General features: G+C 69.1%; 3 protein-coding genes across 7 annotated transcripts; all 3 read right to left on the minus strand.

Moving 5' to 3' along the window:
• Positions 1 to 1,832: 1,832 nt before the first annotated feature.
• On the minus strand, positions 1,833 to 12,113 carry PDE4C (phosphodiesterase 4C). Of its 5 annotated transcripts, none has more exons than XM_074927958.1 (16): positions 12,064 to 12,113; positions 11,229 to 11,443; positions 6,748 to 6,936; positions 6,627 to 6,663; positions 6,449 to 6,513; positions 6,260 to 6,309; positions 5,555 to 5,664; positions 5,343 to 5,436; positions 4,667 to 4,839; positions 4,484 to 4,582; positions 4,243 to 4,407; positions 4,052 to 4,151; positions 3,826 to 3,980; positions 3,599 to 3,721; positions 3,215 to 3,397; positions 1,833 to 3,130 (listed from the first exon to the last, which is right to left on the minus strand). In XM_074927958.1, exons 1-16 carry the CDS (start codon positions 12,103 to 12,105, stop codon positions 2,612 to 2,614), a joined length of 2,319 nt encoding a protein of 772 aa, XP_074784059.1. In that variant the 5' UTR covers positions 12,106 to 12,113; the 3' UTR covers positions 1,833 to 2,611. The 5 variants fall into 5 exon arrangements, with proteins under 5 accessions (XP_074784059.1, XP_074784058.1, XP_074784060.1 ...); XM_074927957.1 differs by having other exon boundaries at positions 5,555 to 5,667; XM_074927959.1 differs by lacking the exons at positions 6,260 to 6,309; positions 11,229 to 11,443; positions 12,064 to 12,113 and adding an exon at positions 8,821 to 9,101 and having other exon boundaries at positions 5,555 to 5,763; positions 6,462 to 6,513.
• A 1,111-nt stretch (positions 12,114 to 13,224) lies between these two features.
• Positions 13,225 to 16,164, minus strand: LOC141970819 (uncharacterized). Its single transcript, XM_074927702.1, has 3 exons — positions 15,983 to 16,164; positions 13,797 to 14,771; positions 13,225 to 13,341 (listed from the first exon to the last, which is right to left on the minus strand). The coding sequence occupies exons 1-3, from the start codon at positions 16,162 to 16,164 to the stop codon at positions 13,320 to 13,322; spliced, it is 1,179 nt and encodes a 392-aa protein (XP_074783803.1). The 3' UTR covers positions 13,225 to 13,319.
• Positions 16,165 to 18,204: 2,040 nt separating this feature from the next.
• Positions 18,205 to 19,444, minus strand: JUND (JunD proto-oncogene, AP-1 transcription factor subunit). The gene has a single exon (XM_074927926.1). It carries the CDS (start codon positions 19,292 to 19,294, stop codon positions 18,326 to 18,328), a length of 969 nt encoding a protein of 322 aa, XP_074784027.1. The 5' UTR covers positions 19,295 to 19,444; the 3' UTR covers positions 18,205 to 18,325.
• Positions 19,445 to 19,460: the final 16 nt, after the last annotated feature.

Here is a 19,460-nt window from a genome sequence, read left to right on the forward strand (position 1 = left end):
GGCTGAGCCAGCGCTGAGGGATCTGGGGGAGTTGGGAAGGGTCAGGGGGAGGGTCATGGTGGCACTGGAGGCGCTTCAGGGGCTTTTCCAACCCGGATGATTCTGGGATTCTGTGACCAGCACAGCCCCCCCTCAGGCCACGGGCAGTCTGACCCCATCCCCTGACAGGGGCAGCTGGCTCTGAGGTGAGGCCCAGTGCTCCCAGTGCTCCCAGTCCTGGCCCAGCTGGGGCAGAAGGGTGCTGGTGGGCGGCCATGTCCTCCCCGGGCCCCTGCGTCCTCCCTCACCCTGAGGCAATCAGCGGGGATTAGGGGGTGGCAGCATATGGCGGCCCCACAGGAGGGTGGCAGGGGCCCAGTCAGGGGCACCGACGCTCCCCTGCCCGCCGGCCTTGCCCTCGCCTGGGCCTGCCAAAGCCCTGCCCGAAGCCCAGCAGGTCCTGGGAGCCTCCTAGGCCCGCCCTGCCCTGCCCTGCCCTGCCTGTGGCAACATGTCGGACACTGGGGACTCGAGGGCCTTTGCCCCGATGTGGCTTCTCCTCACCGCAGGGTCTCACCACGGGGGCCATGGCCCAGGGGATGACGGAGCCAGACACCGCTGGCTCTCTGGGGCTCTGCCAGGAGCCCACCAGCCACGGGTGGCCACCATCTGGGTGGGCCCTGGAGCCACCTGGCAGCAGCACCCAGAGCAGGGACAGAGCCCGGGGCCCCCGGAGGCAGCAGGACTGCACAGACAGTCGGTCACCGCATGACGGGGAGGCCGGGATGGATCCCGCAGGGATGGATCCGAGGCAGGGACGGATCCAGCAGGGATGGATCCAGCAGGGATGGATCCGAGGCAGGGATGGACCTGAGGCAGGGATGGATCCAGCAGGGATGGATCTGAGGCAGGGACGGATCCGAGTCAGGGATGGATCTGAGGCAGGGATGGATCCGAGGCAGGGACGGATCCAGCAGGGATGGATCCAGCAGGGATGGATCCGAGGCAGGGATGGATCCGAGGCAGGGACGGATCCAGCAGGGATGGATCCAGCAGGGATGGATCCAGCAGGGATGGATCTGAGGCAGGGACGGATCCGAGTCAGGGATGGAACCGAGGCAGGGATGGATCCAGCCACTGTGGGTGCTACCCCCCACCTCCTCCATGCATGGGCTCCCACCCCTCCATGGCGCACGGCTGCTGCAGCCCCTCAGCCAAGCAAAGGGTGAAAAGGTTTTTAGAAGCAGTCCCAGCCCTGCGGAGAGCATGAGGCCGTTCAGAGAGCACCGGGAGCACAGAGCCTCATCAGGTCCCCATCAACCTGCCGACGCACGGCCCTGCTCCAGCGGGAGAGACGGGGGATGCCAGCACCCACCGCAAGACAGGGGTAGCACCGAGCCACCCACCAGCCCGCTGCGACTCCTGGCCAAGCCCTGGAAACCAGCTGGACTGGGAAAGGAGCATCTGGCCCCCGTGGCCCCGGTACCACTGGGGGAGCACAGGGCGGGCAGCGGGTGAGAGCTGGCGGGGCCCTGCGTGCCAGGGCAGTGCCAGGGGTGGGGACGTGTTTGCAGATATAAATCACCGTTGGGAGCAACGCGGAAGAGCCAGGGAACGGGCTCTGCGCAGCGCCAAGCCGGCGATTAAATATTTACCTTAGCCGGTTGTGTTTGCCAGTGATGGATCGACGTTTCCAGGGAGGAGCTCGCTTTTGTTCAAACACGGTCCCCGGTGGGAGACGGGGCCACCAACCACGCCAGTCCCTGGGGACATCGGCCTGACGGGCACAACCACGGCTCCCGTGGCAGCAGCACGGTAAAGAGGCGCTTACAAGGCTCATATTTTGGGGGGGGGGGGGGCGGGAACAAACCAGGTTTAATTTCTGGAAGGCGAAGGAAGAAACTGAAGAAGGACCCTGGGGGCTGCCCCGGGGGTTGCAGCACCCGTCAGGGCCTGAAGTGCAAAGTACAAACGCAGCATTTCGAGTGTTGGCACAGAGCAGAAACGTGTCTTTCTGCCCCAGGAACGCGTGTGAGTGCGCCGAGGTGAGGCTTGTATTAAAAAGTGAGCTACAAAAGGCTTTAAAAAGTGAACCTGTCCCCAAATAAATAAATCATTGACTCGTGCCCGTGCCATGCCCCGGTGCCTGGCCGTGCCGAGGTCCCTCGTGCTGGGGGCTGTCACCAGCACCCTTTGCCCACCTCACCGTCCCGCCGTGGGGCTGTTCTGTGCGGGGCCACCCGGGGAGATGGCAAAATGCTTTTGACTGTGCCTGGCCCCGTGGGGATCCTCTTCCTGGAGGCCTGTGGGGCATGGTGTCCCCAGGACTGGGATGGGGCGGGAGCACAGTGTCCCCAAGCCCTGTCCGAAGGGGACAGGGATGTTTCCCAGCAGCTGTACATGGGGCCACGGGGTGGGAGCAGGGGACAGCCGCTGGGAGAGGGCGAGCAGCGTCCTCGTGCCCATCAGGACCTGCCCAGCTCCCGCATGGGGACGTGCTTTTGGGTTCCTCTGCGTGCTGGTGGTCTCCACTGCCAGCCCCCTGCCAGCTCTCCGCTGCCCCCAGCACTTGCCGGGGCAGCACCCAGCCCCCTGTCCCCGCGGCAGCGAGGGGACCCACCGGTCAGTGCCACTACGTGCCATGGGGCAGGAATGTGACGTTGCCCTCCGTGTCCAGGCACAGCCCCTGGATGCCCTCGGGCCCTGGCACCGAGCACCCGCCACCACCTTGGTCCTTCGGCAGCGTCCCCTCCAGCACCCGCCGGTTGTCCATGTCCCTGGGGTGGGTGACAGGCGAGTCCCGGTCCCCAGGGTCAGGCGACAGGTGCTCAGTGTTGGCCAATTCCGAGCTGTCTGTGGCTGGTGTCTTGGAGCCGCTGTTGTCCTCATCCAAGGGGCTCTCGGCCCCCTCCGGCTCCGTGTCCAACTCACCCTCCTCCTCCTCCTCCAGCGTCAGCTCGCACTGGTACTTGTCGGTGGTGCCGGGGGACACTCCGGGTCCCTCGGGCGGTGGGGACGGGCTGCGCGGGATCATGCTCTGGTACCATTCCCGGTTGTCCTCCAGCGTGTCCAGGATCTCCTGGGCATCGGGGTGCACCAGATCGGCCCACGTCTCCCACAGCGGGTGGGCGATGAAGTCGATGAAGCCCACCTGGGGAAAGAAGCAGAGCTGAGCCCCCCCCTGCTCGGCCCTGTGGCCCCCCCTTCCCTCCCCGGCCCCACGCCGCTGCCCCACCTGCGACTTCTCCACGGAGGCGGTGTGCTTGTCGCACATGGGGCTGATCTCCATCCCCTTCTCCCGCTCCCGGTCACCTTGGCGGAAGAACTCCACCATGATGCGGTCGGTCCACTGCCGGTAGAGCTCCAGCGGCTTCGTGGGGTTGCTGAGGTCGGCGCAGTGCACCATGTTCTGCAGAACCTGCCGACACAGTCACCGCGTCGCTTACCCGAGTCCTTTGTCTCTCAGGGCCACCACCCCTGTGCCAGGAACCCCCTTGACCGTGGCCAGCTGGGGTTGGGAGGGGTGGTGGCACCCAACAGGACATCCTGGCAGCCCTGGCCAGAGCCAGGACCAACGCCGGCCATGCCAAGGTTTCCCCACCCGTGTCCCTGTGCCCACCTGGATCCGGTCAGAGTAGTTGTCCAGCAGCAGCACCCCCAGGCTGGTCACCTTCTTGGTCTCCACCATAGTTTTCAAATCCGCCAGCAGATTCATGTGCTTGGACATGTCCGTGGCCAGCACCTGGGCAGGGCAGGTTGAGACCAGGGCTCAGCCTAACCCCATCACAAAGCCCCCCAGGCCAGGCCCCCCACCCTGGGGTGGTCCAGGCCCCCCGCTCCTCGTACCATGTCGATGGCCATTTTACGGAGTGACTGCCTCTGCTTCTTGCTCAGGTTTTGGAAGATGTCGCAGTTCTCCTCCTGGAGAAGCTTGAAGCCCACGGCCAGGTGGTGGTTCTCCAGCACCGAGGCGTCATTGTACATCAACGCCAGCTCCGAGTCTGCGAGATGTCACCAGTCACCCCAGGGTCCCCCCCACACACCCCAGCTCCACCCCTGCACCCCAGCTCACTGGTGTTGATGAGGAACTGGTTGGAGACACCGGGGTGGTCAACGTCATGGATGGCGCTGGCAAAGATGGCAGCCATGATCTCCAGATCTGTGAAGACAGCCTAGAAATGGTGGAAAAAGGTATTGCAGATGCGTTATGGCCCCACCAGACACACCTGGTGGCCTCAGTGGCCTTGGGCAACCAGGGCTCACCTCCAGCGCGGGCGTGGAGAGGAGGACGTGGGTGGACTGAGCCACGTCGGCGGCGTGGATGTTGTTGTGGTAGGCCACGTCAGCGTGGTAGTGGTCCTCCAGCGTCAGCATGTAGGTGATGAAGGTGTTGACGGGGATGCGGAAGGTCTTCATCAGGTCACGCTCCTGCGGGGAGGCAGGAGGTGGCTCGTCCCCATCCAGGCACGGGGACAGGGACGGGGACACCCCCTCGGGGGCTCACCTGGAAGATGCTGTACATGATGACCGTCAGCGGGCGGTTGCCCGAATACTCGGCGACTTTAAACACGTTGAGTCCCCACTTGTTGGTGTCCTCCAGCTCCTGGGGACCAGACGGACAGAGGTCCGTGCTGGGGGTCAGCACTGGGGACCCCACAGCTGGTCGGGTCACCCGCACAGGGCCCACCTTGGCCAGCAGCTCCTCCTGGTCCGTCCGCACCCCGAAGCGGGGGATGGCGGCGAGGCTGGAGCCGTGCGTCAGCTTCCTGACGCCGCTGATCTGGGACATGGGGCGCTTCCTCCGCTCCTTCTCCTTGTCCTTGGCCAGCGCCGAGGGGATCTCCACCTCATGCTGCTTGTCTGGGCCAGCACGGGGAGTGGGGGGGCCGTGAGCAGGGTGGGAGCCCAATACCCCCCCCCCCGGCATCCCCCCGGCCACCCCGATGCACAGATAACACCGTGACGCCATAGGGGCTGCAATAGAGGGGCTGCCCTCACCCCCCTCTGCACAGGAACACCCACCCCCTGCCCTGGGCACCCTCCCAACAGCCCCAGTATATACCAGTGTGCACCAGTATGCACCAGTATACACCAGCGCTCCCAACCAGGACAAAGGCTGTGACATCCCCAAGGCAGCAAACCCCAAGAGGACACCTGAGAAATCTCCCCCCACCCCTCCTTGCTCCCCCCACTTAATTTCTTCACGAGAAGCCAGTGGGACCCACCGCTGGCACTGTCCCCGTGGGCACCCGATGCCAGGATTCGTGCCCAGGTCCCTGCAGGAGTGAAGCCCACCCTGCTGCTGGCAGAGAGGTGACACCAGGCAGCGTCCCCAGGAAAGGAGCGGGGGGGTTTGTCCTCACCCAGGAAGGTTCTGGAGATGTACTCGGAGACCTGGTTCCCCGAGCGACTGGTCTCCGAGAGGTGCGTCAGCTCCCGGCTCAGCATCCTTTTGAACTGTGGGCAGAGCTCAGCGGGCTGGGGGGCAGGCAGGACCCCCGGCTGCCCGGCCTAGGTGCAGGGGTCTCCGTGTCCCACAGAAAAATGAGGGGGGGTCCGTGCTGGGGACCCTTACCTTGTTGGAGGCCATCTCGCTGACCGAGTGCCTGGTCTGCAGCGTCTCCAACTGGTCCAGGCACCAGTCCAGCTCCTCCAGGGTCTCCCGTGAGAGCTTCTGGTGGGCATCTTCTGCCAGGGGCACCCGTTGGCTTGGCAAGGGACTGGCCGACGGCATGGGGGCACGCGCACAGTCCCGGCCACAGCGCCCCGAGCCCCGGCAAGTGGCTGTGCCTCACCGAGCCCGGGGGCTCGCCGGCCTGGCTGCTCACATCACCCCCCGAGCGGGGCGACGGGGGGCACAGGGGGATGCGGGGGACCGGCCAAGGCCGGGGACCGGGGTCGAGCATCCCCAGGCAGAGGGGCTCAGCCCTGTCACACCGTCCCTGTCGCACGGCAGCCCCGGCACACGGCGTGCCATGTCGTCCCCGTGGGGTGACAGCCAGCCCCGGGGCAGCCGGGCTCCCGCGGGGCCCCGCTGACTGCCGGGGTTTTATTAATGGAAGGTTTGACGTCAACCGGAGCCTTTCCACCGCCGCCGCGGCGCGAAGGGCAGCCAGGCGGGAGGAGCTGCCGAAAACCAGACATGGATCCCAAAGGGCAAAGCTGCAGCTCTGCCCTGGCTTGGGGGGGGGCCTTGCTGCACCCCCCAGGGCCCAGTGGAACCCATCCCTGGGGACAGAGGGACAGCCAGCACCCCCCCATGTTCCCCCCCAGCACTCACCAGTGAGGCTGGCCTTGCTCCCGGAGGGCAGGCTGCTGCTCGACGCTCGCCTGTGAAATGTGGGAGGGGGTCCTGAGCAGCTGGGACCCCCAGGGCGCTCTGTGTGTGTGTGTGTGTCCCCCACCCCTTGCCATGGATCGCAGCCCCCCCACCCAGGTGAGCCCCTCGCTCGTCCCACGACCGACTCACTTGATGCCAGCACGGTCCTGGAGGTGGGTCAGGTTGCTCCGGACGGTGCGGAGACTGGCCAGGACCTGGGGGAGGGCAAGAGGGGGCTGGGGCCGGGCGGACCCCCCCGGGACACCCACCCCGGTGCTGGGTGCAGGCACGTGTCCCCTCCTCACCAGGGTGTGGGGCCAGCACCTACCTGGGCGAACGGCGTGACGATCATGTCTTCTCCATGCCTGCGGGAGCAAATGGAGCGTGAACCTCAGGGAGGGGACGGGGGGTCCCTGGGGACTCGGGGCAGAGCGTGGGGGGACACTCACAGGTCGCTGGCGATGGAGGAGTTGCGGGACATGGCTTTTGGGGACAGGTCGTAGTCGCTGTCGGAGCGGTAGAGGAAGGACTCGCGGCGCTGGCCATGGGTGAAGGTGCCTTGAAGGACCAACCCCGCGCCCGGGCCGGCCTGGGGGTCCAGCGCACCCCGGCCCACGGGGCCATTCTCCAGGTCAAAGCTGCGAGGGGAGAGGGGACAAGGCTGGCACGGGGCGGGTGGTCTGGGGACCTCTGACCACGGCTGCGGGGGCACGGCCTGGGGGACGCTGCCAGGTTTGTGGGGTTCTCTGTGCCACCATCCTGCTCAGCCCAGCGCGCCCTGGCTCGGTGGCCTCTGTGGTGACACCGGCCACCGCCCAGCCTGGCCCCACTGGCTCCTTCACGCAGTGCTGAGAACGGGCACAACTCGGTGCACATGGACCCCGTCAGCACAGCGGGGTCTGGGACTGCGGACACTGGCTCGTGAAGGCGCGTTGTCCCATGTCACCCAGGTGGGACAGGACCCCCGTCCCTGAAGCCCCCAGAGACCCCAGGAAGAGCCGGCTCCTGCCTGTCCCGTCCCCTCCCTGTCCCCAGCACTGTGGTCCCCGATTGCCCCAAGTCCTCGAAAGCCCCAAAGCCTCCATCAACCCCGCTTGGGGTGCCGTGTCCCATGGGGGGGGACAACGTCCTGGCCACGGCACAGAGCCAGGGGACATCGAAGGACAGAAACCGCCGGGGAAGCCCAGCCCTGGCCCTTGGGGACACGCTGGTGGCAGCCTCGGGACACCCCAACCAGAGTCACCGTGCGGGTCCGTGGGGGGACAGGGGATGTGGGGACAGGGACGGTGACCCTGCAGGGTCCCCGTGGTGGCCGCGGCTGCCTCACCCCCCCCTCCTGCTCCGCTGAGCCCGAGGTCATGGGAAAGGCTGCGCACGGGGACGCGGCGAGGGCCACCCAGCGCCTGTCCCCTCCCGCAGCCACTGATGGGGACGAGCCACCCCAGAGCACTGGGTGAACTGGGAAAGCGCGGGTGCCACTGGGGCCACCCTGTCCCCATCGTGCTGCCGGGAGCTCAGCACCTACCCGATGCAGGAGTGCCTCCGGGACGGGCACCGGCTGCCCGGCAGCATCTCCCGGCTCCGGCAGTGTCACCGGCAGCCCCGGTCCCTCCGGCGTGGCCGTCCCCGGTGGCGGCAGCGCTGGCCAGGCACCGCGTCACGCCGTCCCCCAGCCCCTTGTTTTCCTGCCTCTGCTTCATGTCCCCGATGGTACCGGGGACACAAAGCCGCATTGTGGCTCCGACGGCCCCACGGGTGATGCCTGTGTCTGTTCCCGGCCCTGCGCCACCACCTCTGACCCCGCTGCCACCCCAGGGGACAGCCCCGAGTCCCCAGGGTGGGCTGGGGGCAAGGGGGACACACACACACACGAGCTCCCACCAAGGGGCTGGTGCCGAATTACCCCCCCTCGTTTCAGCGAAGGGCTGTCGGCATTAATAACCACCGAGCGGTGCCGGATGGCGGGGGGGGGGCCGGGGGGCCGCTATAAATAGACGCTGTTGCTGCTGAGGAGGGATCTGCTGATCCCCACAGCACCCACGCAGGTGGGGCCGGCACCCACTGGCACAGCAGGGTGCAGGCAGGGGGGGGCACCCCAAAACAAACCCTATATAGCTCCAGTGAGGGGCTGGGGGGGGGCAGCGAGGTGCCCGGCTGTGCTGAGGAGGGTGGTTTGGTGTCTTGTTGTACCAGGAAAAGCCCCTCACCCTCCCCGTCACGCCCCCCCCCCCGCCATGGGGCAGACACCCGTCACACCTGCCTGGCCATCACTGCAATGAGTGCGCCCGTGCTCAGCCACACTCAGCCAGCGGCTCCCCCCTGCCCGGCTCAGCCCTCAACCGCGTGGTGACCCCCGCTGTCCCCTGCTTGTCCCCACAACCCTGGGGACATGCCACCACATCACGGGGCGGGGAGGGGTCCACATTGACCCCATCCCGGCAGCGCAGCCCGGTGCCTCCTCCCGCCCACCCAGGGGCCGAGCTCGGCCCTGGGACGGGGACCCGCCAGCGTCCCCCCCTTACCAGAGGGGATGCGCCACGGTGAAGCGCCGCTGCAGGCGGATGCTCTGGTTCATCACGAGCTTCCTGAAGAGGACGGGGGAATTGCGGGGGGAATTGCAGGGGGACGCCGCCGGCGAGGCCCCCGGTGAGTGGTGCGGGGTGGGCAGCATGGCGTGGCTCAGGGCCCCCCGGCGCGGGCGGCGAGGCCACGCTGCCCGCCGGTGCGGAGCAGGAAGCGCGCGGCCGTCTCAGCCCCGGCCCCGGGAAACTTTCCATCCCCCTCCCGCCCGCGCCTGGGAAATTAAACAACTGTCTGGCTCCGGCAGCCGGCACATGGAGCGGGTCACCCCCCCCCAGCCCCCCCGCCACCCCAAGGCTGCGCCGGCCCGGTGTGCGCTCGGCTGCCCGCGCACGTGGCCCCTCGCTGGCCCTGTGCCACCGGCCACTCTGCTGTCCCCAAGGCAGCAGCTGCTCCTGAAAGGGCAGGGGTGCTCTGCCCGGACACACGGCAAAATGCCACGCTGAGCCCCGAGACACCCGGACACACGGTGTGGCCGTGCCACGGGGGGACGTGGCTGAGCCTGGAACATCCCAGACACATGGTGGGGACATGTCACGGTGCCACAGAGGGACATGGCTGAGCCTGGAGCATCCCTGACACACGGTGTGGCTGTGCCACGGTGCCACGGAGGGACGTGGCTGAGCCTGGAACATCCCAGATAGACAATGTGGCCCTGCCACAGCGCAACGGAGAGACATGGCTGAGCCTGGAGTGTCCCTGCCACATGGTGTGGCCCTGCCATGGTGCCACAGAGGGACATGGCTGAATGAGGAGCATCCCAGACACACAGTGTGGCCGTGCCACAGTGCCACGGAGGGACGTGGCTGAGCCTGGAGCGTCCCTGACACATGGTGGGGACACACCACGGTGCCACGGAGGGACACGGCTGAGTCTGGAGCATCCCTGACACACAGTGGGGACGCACCACAGTGCCACGGAGGGACATGGCTGAATGAGGAGCATCCCAGATACACGGTGTGGCTGTGCCACAGTGCCACGGAGGGACACGGCTGAGCCTGGGACATCCCTGACGCAGTGTGGACACACCACGGTGCCACGGAGGGACATGTCTGAGCCTGGAGCATCCTGGACACGCCACAGTGACCACGCCACGGTGCCACGGAGGGACCCGTCAGAGCCAAACTGGCTCCAGGACTCCTCACATCGTGCCCCCAGCCCCTCCTTGCTGCGGTGCTGAGCCCCTCCTGGGGCCGGGGAGCAGCAGGATGAGGCCCAGGCGGTGGCAGTGGCACCCAGGGCCCGGCCGTGGGAGCTGGCGCCCGCCCAGCCTGGGTGGGTACCTGCTGTTCCCGACGGCCACAAAAATATCCGGCAGCTGGCGGGGACCCAGGAGGGACGGCAACAGGGCCCCCCTGCCATGGCAGCACCTGCAGGGACCCCCAAACCCTCCGGATAGGGGTCCTGGGGGGGGTCCCCTTCGCTTCCAAGGGGCCGCGAGCACGGTTATGTTTGGGACATCAGGGCAGAGGGACGCTGGGACAGAGGGACACTAGGGGACAGTGGGGCGGGGGCAGAGCCCCCCACCCCCACCCCCCCCGGGCCACAGGACAGCCAGTCCTGTCCCCAGAACAGCCGGTCCCTGTCCCCGCCGGACACGTGTCTGTACAAGGGGTGGACAGCGAGTGACACCGGAGCCAGGTCCCTCGGCCGTGCCAGCCCCGTGCTGTCCCCAAGAGCTGGGCTGGGACAGCACGGGGGGTGCGGGGGGGGGGGGGGGTGGTGGAATGGCCCAAAAATAACCCTGCAGCAGCGCAGCTGGGGCCGAGCCACAGCGGGAGGGACTGAGGTCACCTCCGGGCGGGGCCAGCCCTGCGGTGGCACCCGGCTGGGACAGGGGATGGGGACAAGGAGGGGGAGGACAAGGGATGGGGGGGACGGGGATGAGGACGGGTGATGGGGACGGGGAGGGGGTGAGGAGGGTGAGGACAGGGGGCGGGGACAGGGGTGGGGTGAGGGGGACGGGGGGACAGCGATGGGGCGGAGTGACGGGGACTGGGGGACGGGGATGAGGGGGACAGGGGTGGGGGTGATGCGGATGGGGGGGGACGGGGACGGGGGGACAGGGGTGACGAGATGGGGGGGACAGGGACAAGCAGTGACTGGGAGGGACATCCCGGGGCCGGTGGCAGAGCGGTTTGTCCCAAGCCCGGCGGTGCCGCTGGCACCGGGTGCTCTACCGGGGCCGGTGCCGGTGCACCGGGGCCGCTCCCCGGGGCCGCTGTCCGCCCGCCGGTGCTGAAACCGGGAGCGGCACCGACGGCAGCACCTTGTCCGGTAACCCCATCCCGGTGCTACGGGGCGAGCAAACACCTGCCCCCCCGCCCCCTCCTCCCCGTTCCGCTCTTACCGGGGGGGCTCGGACTCGTCGCCGCTGCTGGGGCCGCTCTCCTCGATGGTGAAAACCACCCGGGCGGCCTCGGGCTCGGGGCCCCGGGCCGCCTCCGCCAACCGGCAGCCCAGCGGCGGCAGCAACGGGCTCCCAGAGAAACGTCGGCGGACGGCGCCCACCGCCGCTCCCGGTCCCGGTCCCGACGGGGCGGCTTCAACGGCGTCGCGGCAGCGCTGAGGGAAAACGGGGGGGCGGTGAGGGACGGCGGTGCCGGTACCGGGGAGCTCTGCAGGGTGCTGCTCCCGGGGCGCTGCCCGGTGTCCGTGTGTGCGTCCCCACGGCACCGAGAGGGGTGGGGTGGGGGGGTGGGGGGTGTCTCCCCCCCCCCCCATCACCGGGCGCCGGTGACGCTCGGGCGCCCCCTGCCGGGCACGGTGCCGCGCTGCACGCCGGGGGTACCGGGGCCGGGGCGGGGGGGGGAGCACCGGGGAAGGACGGGGGGGGTGCATAGGGTCAAGGGCACTGCCGGTGCACCGGGAGCGGCTCGGTCCGCGGCGCACAGAGCCCCCGGAACACCCCCCTCCCCCCGCCCCCTCTGTCACCCCCCGGGACCCCCCCCCGGAAAATCCCGCGGAGCCGGCGCGCAATTACGCAGAGGTGAATAATAATTAACCGCCCATTAAGAGGATAATTAACTCCCGCCGAGCGTCGCCATCGCGGTTATTGCTGCCCGGGGGCCCCGCGCTGGGACGCTCGTACCGGGGACACCCCCACCGCGGGGACACCCCCACCCGGGGACACCCCCACCCGGGGACACCCCCGAGCCCCCCCCCGGTGCCGGTGCCGGTCTCACCTCCGCGCCGAGGAAGGGCAGCGCCGTCCGGCTCCGTCTCATCGCGGTCCCTGCCGGGGGGAGCTCCGGGAGCCGCAGCCGGTGGGGGCTCAGCGGCGGGACCCCCCCCTCGCCCTCCCCGGGCCGGGACACGCGGGTTCCTCCCACCCGTGATTTACGGTGCCGGGTTTCGGCCGTGGCGGCTGCCCGGGCTCAGCCCTTGGCTCTAGTTTCAGGGTCACACACCGGCGCCCCCCTCTCCCCCCGGCCCGGGCACAGCCCCCCCCATCCCCTTCCCGGTACCCCCGAGGACTGGACAAGGACGGGCCACCCGGGGGACGCAGGCCCGAGGCCACGGGGATGGCCCCTGTCCCGCAGCACACACCGCCGGGCCGTGAACCCACCGGCACCACGTTAATGATCAACCACGGGCACCCCGTTACCCACCGGGGCGCACCGGGGGGGGCGGCTCAGCCGGTTGGGCCCACGGAGCCCCCGTATCCCCCAGGGCTGAGCTCCCCCCACCCCTACACACACACACACCCCCCAACCGGTACCGGGAGCAGCCTCAGCCCCATCCCGGGGGATACCGAGCCCCGGCACAGGGGTCCCCGGTGCCGCCAGCCCCCCGCCCTCGCCCGCAGCCCCTTACCGGCGCCCGGTCCTCGCCGTGTGCCGCGGCCCCGGCCGAGTGCAGCGGAGCAGAAGGAAGGCGACGTGCGTGCCTGGCCGCGCGCTCCCTCCCATCCCACCCCGCCGGGGGGGCTGCGTGGCCCCCACCACCCTACACACCCCCCCGCACCGCACCCCGCACCCACCCTGGGCACCCCAGGGCCTCCGGGTTGTTACGGGGGGACCCCAAAAGCGGTCGGGGCCTCCCCCGGAGCGGGGGTTTTCCCCGGGCAGGGTGCAGAGCGCACGGCAGACGGGAAACCAGCGCCCAGGCAGCGGCTTCTTTATTCAGCAGCGTGGGGGAGCCCGGGGGGGGGGGCGGGGGGGCAGCGATGTGAGGGGGTCACCTGGGTGTGTGGTGGGTGACGGGGGACCCCTCCATCACCTTGCTCTAGGGAAGAAAGAGAGAAAGTGGGGTGAGCACCTGCAGCCTGGCCTACAGCCCCCCTCCCCGCTGCCCCCCCGGCCCCCCCACACGCACCATGGGCACCTCGTCCAGGTGGCGGAAGCGGGGGGTCCTGCTCCGGCACAGCCACACCAGCAGCACCGCTGTGCCCCCCACCAGCACGCAGACGCAGAGGCAGATAACGACAACCACGCCGGGGTCAAGCTTGGCGGGGGGCTGAGCTGCGGGGGGGGGGGAAGACAGGCACCCCGTTACCCTCCTCCGCACCGCTGAGCCTCCTGCCCGGCCTCTGAGCACCGCGGCAGCTCTTGGGTGAGAGGGGGCTCAAGAGTGGCTTCAGCTCCCCCCCCATCACCATCCCACCACCCGCAGACCTGGCACCCCATTCCCGTGTCACCTCCACCCGCGGGGACCAGCCCGGGGCCCTCCCACCCTCCCTGGCCGGGGTCCCACAACACAGAGGCTTGGGGAGAAAGGGGGAGCTCTCAAATCCCCCCCCTCCCAGGGTGAATGGGGGGCTCGGAGCACACCCAGGGACCCACACCCCGGGACACCCTGCCCCATGCTGTAAGCGCAGCCCCTGAGCTGGGGGGTCTGGAGGTGATGCCGTGCTCGTGGCCACGGGCAGGTCTGGGGGCTCCCTGCCTGCACGGTGCCCCCCCAGCCTGGGTCTCACCTGAGCTGCCAGTTGCGGTGCTGGTGCCGATGGCCAGTGTCGTTCTGGAGCTGGTGGCCAAGGTGCTGTTGAGAGACGGGGTCACCGTGGGCACTGGTGAGCTGGGAGAAGGAGGGGACCTGGGGAGCCTGGGTGAGGACGGGCCAGGCGCTGCTGTTGAGCTGGATGGGTGCTCTGTGGCCAGGGAGCTGGGCACGGCTGGGTGGGACGAGGACAGTGCCGTGGTCACGTTGGATGGAGATGGAGGTGACACCGGGGCCGGTGTCCTGGATGGAGACGGCGCCGTGGTCACGTTGGATGGAGATGGAGGTGACACCGGGGCCGGTGTCCTGGATGGAGACGGCGCCGTGGTCACGTTGGATGGAGATGGAGGTGACACCGGGGCCGGTGTCCTGGATGGAGACGGCGCCGTGGTCACGTTGGATGGAGATGGAGGTGACACCGGGGCCGGTGTCCTGGATGGAGACGGCGCCGTGGTCACGTTGGATGGAGATGGAGGTGACACCGGGGCCGGTGTCCTGGATGGAGACGGCGCCGTGGTCACGTTGGATGGAGATGGAGGTGACACCGGGGCCGGTGTCCTGGATGGAGGCGGCGCCGTGGTCACGTTGGATGGAGATGGAGGTGACACCGGGGCCGGTGTCCTGGATGGAGACGGCGCCGTGGTCACGTTGGATGGAGATGGAGGTGACACCGGGGCCGGTGTCCTGGATGGAGACGGCGCCGTGGTCACGTTGGATGGAGATGGAGGTGACACCGGGGCCGGTCTCCTGGATGGAGACGGCGCCGTGGTCACGTTGGATGGAGATGGAGGTGACACCGGGGCCGGTGTCCTGGATGGAGACGGCGCCGTGGTCACGTTGGATGATGTTGGTGGTGCCCCTGCGCTCGCTTTGCTGGATGGAGACGGTGACACGGCTGTCCCTGAGCTGCTCAGAGACGCTGCGCTCCTGCCATCGACACCGGGCCCTGTCCCTGAGGTGTGGGGGAGAGACCTGGTCAGCGAGGACACGGCGGGGCCCTGGCAGGGGCAGGCAGGGCCCGGGGACACGCAGCAGCGCGGGCCCGGCTCCCAGCCTGGCTGGGCTCATTTTCCAGGTGGTGTCACCAAAGACAGAGAACCAGAAAAACAGGATTTAGTCAAAATCGGATCCCAGAAATCCAGGCTCAGGAAGAGGCTCCCAAGCTGTCGTGGCACGGGGACGAGCAGAGCAGAGCGGTCATGGTGACACGTGCCAGCCCGGCCCTTGTGGCACCCACCAGACACCCTCGGGGCTGGCCCGTGAGGGGGGCTCCGCCGTGGCCACGTGGGACGTGGCAGCGTTTGCCGGGCAACGTTGGCCCTTTATCTGCCAACGTCTTATTTGCACAAGAGGAGGAGCAGGTCCAGCCTGGCACCACGGGGGGGACATGGGCGTGAAATGCCCCACGGCAGAGCTGGCACCCAGCGCCCCGGGGGACTGGTGCGGCTGGGTGCTGTGGGGGCCGGGGCCGCTGAAATGGGCCGTTCCCGATGGTGGTGAGCCCAGGGCCAAGCACCCAGCGTTGGGTGCCAGCTTCTGTGCTGAGACGGGCGAGCTGGGGCACCTCAGGGTGCGGGGGGGGAAGGGGGGGCTGCTGGGGGCCCAGGCTGGAAATAGGGGTGACCACGGCGCAGCACAGCCCACAGCAACCCAGGTATGGGGGGCCCTGTGCCCCCAGGGTGCCAGGGCAGTGCCGGAGCACCCATGCCAGCGCGGAGCACCCATGCCACCGCGAGCACCAGCCGGCCCGGCCAGTTTGGCAGCACCGGGGCTGCATCCTGCCCCCGGTGCTGGCCTCCAGCCTGGTGAACCCCCGGGGGGGACACAGTCCCCAACCCCTGGGACCCCCAGGGAGGGGGTGCAGCCCACCCCCGTGCCACAGGTTCCCCCCTGCCCCGGGCAGGGCTGGATCCGGCCCCGCTGCACCCCCGGGGTCGGGCTGAGTGCGGCGGAGGCCCCCCCGGTACCTTCCCCCCCCCCCCCCCCTCAGTGCCCGGTGGCCCCGGAGCCCGTCAGAACGTGGGGGAGCACACGGACCCCCCCCCACCCCCCCGTACCCCCCGGTGCCCGGTGCTGCCGGGCTGGGCGAGGCCACGGAGCCAGCCCGGTGCCCCCCCATCCCCCGGTGTGTCGTGGTGTCGTGTCCCCCCCGCGCCCCGGTACCTGCAGCGAGCAGGGCAGAGGCGCAGCAGAGCAGCAGGCGCAGCGCGCCCCGGGCCATGCCGCCGCCCCGGGACCGGCCCCGGCTCCGCCGCCGCCTTTATCCGCCCCGGGGGAGGCGGGGGCGACCCCGCCCGCGGCGCTGCCTGACGGCCCCGGGCCCCTGCGGACACCGGGAGGATCATCCCCCCCCCGCCCCGTGCCTCAGTTTCCCCCGGATTGTGAGAGCACGCCGGGCACCGGCAGCCCCCGCCCGACTGCATCAGGACAAGGGGCCGGGGGGTGACACGGGAGATGGGGGGACAAAAGGGACTGGGGACACAGGGGTGGGGGGACCTGGGGATCTGGGGACATGAAGACTTGGGGGTGTGGGGACTTTGGGATGTGGGGATACAGATATGTGGGGACTTGGGGACAAAAGCATCTGGGAACATGGAGACAGGGGGCTGTGGGGACTTGGGGACACAGAGATGTGGGGACATGGGGACAAAGGGATCCAGGGACGTGGAGACATGGGTGCTGTGGGGACTTGGGGATGTGGGGACACAGGGGCTTGGGGACACAAGCATCTGGGAACATGGAGACGTGGGTGTGTGGGGATTTGGGGACACAGGGATGTGGGAACTTGGGGACACAAGCATCTGGGGACATGGAGACATCAGGATGTGGGGATTTGGGGATGTTGGGACACGGGGATGTGGGGGACAAAAGGATCTGAGGACATAGGAATTTGGGGACATGGGATCTGGGGACATAGAAAGTGGGGTGTGGGGACTTGGGGACGTTGGGATACACGGGGACTTGGGGACAAAAGCATCTGGGGACATGGAGACATCAGGATGTGAGGACCTGGGGATGTCGGGACACAGGGACTTGGGGACATGAGGACAAAGGGACCTGAGGACACAGGCAAGTGGGGACAGGGGCATTTGGGGACTTGGGGACAAAAAGATTTGGGAACATGGAGACATCAGGATGTGAGGACAACAGGATCTGGTGCCGGAGGCCGCCGCGGGGAGCAGGGGACGCCCCGTCCGTCCCGTGGCGGAGCAGCACATCCGGGGCGCAGCGCGGCGGCGCTGGGACGGGGCCGCTTCCGCGCGGCACCGGAGGACTCTTCCTCCCGACAAACCGCAGCCGGGCCGGCACCGGGTCCCCGGGGTGGCCGCGCTCCCCCTGCCACCGCCCTCGGCGGGGCCCCAGCGTGCCGGGCTCCCCGCCAGCGAGGCGATCCTCGGTGTTGGCGCAGGATGGCACGGCTCGGTCGGAACAGGCCAGGGCTACCCAGCGGCACCCAGGCCAACCCCCGCCCTGTCCCCGGTGCCACTGTCCCCAGAGGCTCCAGGGAAAAAGGGTCCGTCCCTCGGGTGCTGCTCGGGGGATGGAGCGGGGCCCAGGCCTCGCAGGTGGAGGACATGAAGCGAGAGGAGGAGGAGCAGCCATGGGGGTGCCGGGAAGCCGAGGCCGGTTGCCGAAGTCCGGGGAGGAGCCGCCATGGAGGCCCAGCCCCGCCGGGGCCCAACGGGGTGCTGGGGGGTGACCCCGGGGTGCCAGGGCAGTGGGGTGGGGGTTGGTGAACCCCCCAACCACGGAGGGAACAGCAGCCCCACAGGCAGGCGGGTGCCCTCCCCACCTGTGGGGAACCCCCCCTGTCCCTTCCCCAGCCCCGGGGGAGCCCCAGTAACCCCAGAACAACCCCCCCCATCGCGAAGGAACCCCCCAACCCCGAAACCCTCCACTATCCCCTGACAAAACCCCCCTCCCCAACCCCCCCAGAGCCCCCCAAGGACCCCCCTCGCCCTCCCCCCAGGGACTCCCAGAGCCCCTCTCCCCTCCCTCACCACCCGCGGGGGTAACCCCCCTTTCCCCACCAGCACCCCGCATCCCTCCCTTCGCACCCCAGACCCCCCCCAGCCGCCCTCCCCATCCCAAGATGGCAGCCGGCCGCGCCGCTTCCTGCCCGCGCCGCCGCGCCAGGCCCCGCCGGGCCCATCCACCCCCCCCGCCGCCATCCCCATCCCCTCCCCGGCGCAGCAGACAGCGAGAGGCGGGTCTCGGTGTGGCGGGGTTTTACTGGGGCCTGACTGGAATGTCTGGGGCGCGGGGGCCCGCGAGTCCCGGCGGGGGGCGGCCCGGGCTCCCCCTCAGTCCATTTGCGGGGCGGGCGGCCCCTCACACACACACACCCCCCCCCTCCCTCCCTCCCTTCCCTCCCCCCTTTTTTCCCCCCTTTTAACCGTCCTCTCCCTCCCCTCACCCCCGCGGGGCCCCTCAAGTCCGTGCGCCCGGGGCGGGAAGCGAGGGGGGGTGCAGGGGGGGGGGGAGCCCCCCGCGGTCCCCCGGGGGTCAGTACGCCGGCACCTGATGCTGGTGCTGGGGCAGGAGCTGGCAGCCGCTGTTGACGTGGCTGAGGACCTTCTGCTTGAGCTGGGCGACCTGCTCGCGGAGCAAGCTGGCCGTGGAGGCCAACTCCGTGTTTTGGCTCTTGAGACTCTTCACCTTCTCCTCCAGGCGGGAGATCCGCTCCAGCTTCCTCTTGCGGCATTTGGAAGCGGCGATGCGGTTCCTCAGCCGCTTTCGTTCCGCCTTGATACGCTCCTGCGTGTCCATATCGATGGGGGAGAGCGGGGGGCTCTCCCCGAAACTCGGCACCTCCGGGACGATCTGAGGCTCGTCCTTTAAAGGGGGTGGTGGAGGCGGCGGGGGGAGCCGCGGAGGCGGCGCCGCGAAGGGACCGGGGTCGGCGGCGTAGCTCACCGCCGGGTAGCTGCTGAGGTTGGCGTAGACCGGCGGCTCCGGGGCCAGGCCGGCGGCGGGCAGCTCGCCCGCTCCGCTGCCTCCTCCTCCACCTCCTCCTCCTCCTCCAGCCCCGCCGCCGCCTCCTCCTCCTCCTCCGCCGCCGCCGCTCCCCGCCGCGCCGCCGCCCAGCTGGTTTTGCTTGTGCAAGTCCTCCAGGGCTTTCACGAACCCCTCGGCGAACTCCTGCTCCTCGGATGCGGCCGCTTTCGGGTAGAGGAACTGCCCGCTGGTGGGGGTGGTGGTCACCAGCCCGTTGGACTGGATGATGAGCCGCTCCAGCTCGGGGGACGCCAGCTTCAGCAGCCCCAGCTCGGCCGAGCCCAGCAGCCCCGCCGCCTCGCCGCTCGGGGCTTTCAAAGCCGCCGCCACCTGTTCCGGTAACGCCATCCCGAGAGCGTCTTTCTTCATCATGCTGCCGCCGGGGAAGGGCAGGAGGAGCCCGTTGGTACCGGAGGACGGGGCGAAGCCGCTGCCGAGGCCGCTCAACACATCATCATGGTAGAAGGGTGTTTCCATCCTCCTCCCCCGCCCGGCTGCGGGGGAACGGGGCCGGGGCGGGGGGGGAGAGAAAGAAATAAAACAAAAATTTACAAAAAAAAAAAAAAAATTTAAAAAGCCAAAAAAAAAAAAAAAAAAAAGACAGGAGCGGGGCGAGCGCTGCGCCCCGGGGCGGGGAGGGGGG

The sequence above is a fragment of the Athene noctua genome, chromosome 27 (genome assembly GCF_965140245.1).
Source record: "Athene noctua chromosome 27, bAthNoc1.hap1.1, whole genome shotgun sequence".
Classification (NCBI taxonomy): Eukaryota; Metazoa; Chordata; class Aves; order Strigiformes; family Strigidae; genus Athene; species Athene noctua.

Coding starts and splice junctions, on each gene's coding strand:
- LOC141970819 (XM_074927702.1), bottom strand. CDS start 16,164: ATGATCCTCCCGGTGTCCGCAGGGGCCCGGGGCCGTCAGGCAGCGCCG. Junction 14,772..15,982: donor CTCTGCCCTGCTCGCTGCAG/GTACCGGGGCGC, acceptor CCCACACCTCAG/GGACAGGGCCCGGTGTCGAT. Junction 13,342..13,796: donor CACCGCAACTGGCAGCTCAG/GTGAGACCCAGG, acceptor CCCCCCCCGCAG/CTCAGCCCCCCGCCAAGCTT.
- PDE4C (XM_074927957.1), bottom strand. CDS start 12,105: ATGAGACGGAGCCGGACGGCGCTGCCCTTCCTCGGCGCGGAG. Junction 4,152..4,242: donor TCTCCACGCCCGCGCTGGAG/GTGAGCCCTGGT, acceptor CACCATTTCTAG/GCTGTCTTCACAGATCTGGA. Junction 3,131..3,214: donor CCTCCGTGGAGAAGTCGCAG/GTGGGGCAGCGG, acceptor TTCTTTCCCCAG/GTGGGCTTCATCGACTTCAT.
- JUND (XM_074927926.1), bottom strand. CDS start 19,294: ATGGAAACACCCTTCTACCATGATGATGTGTTGAGCGGCCTCGGCAGC.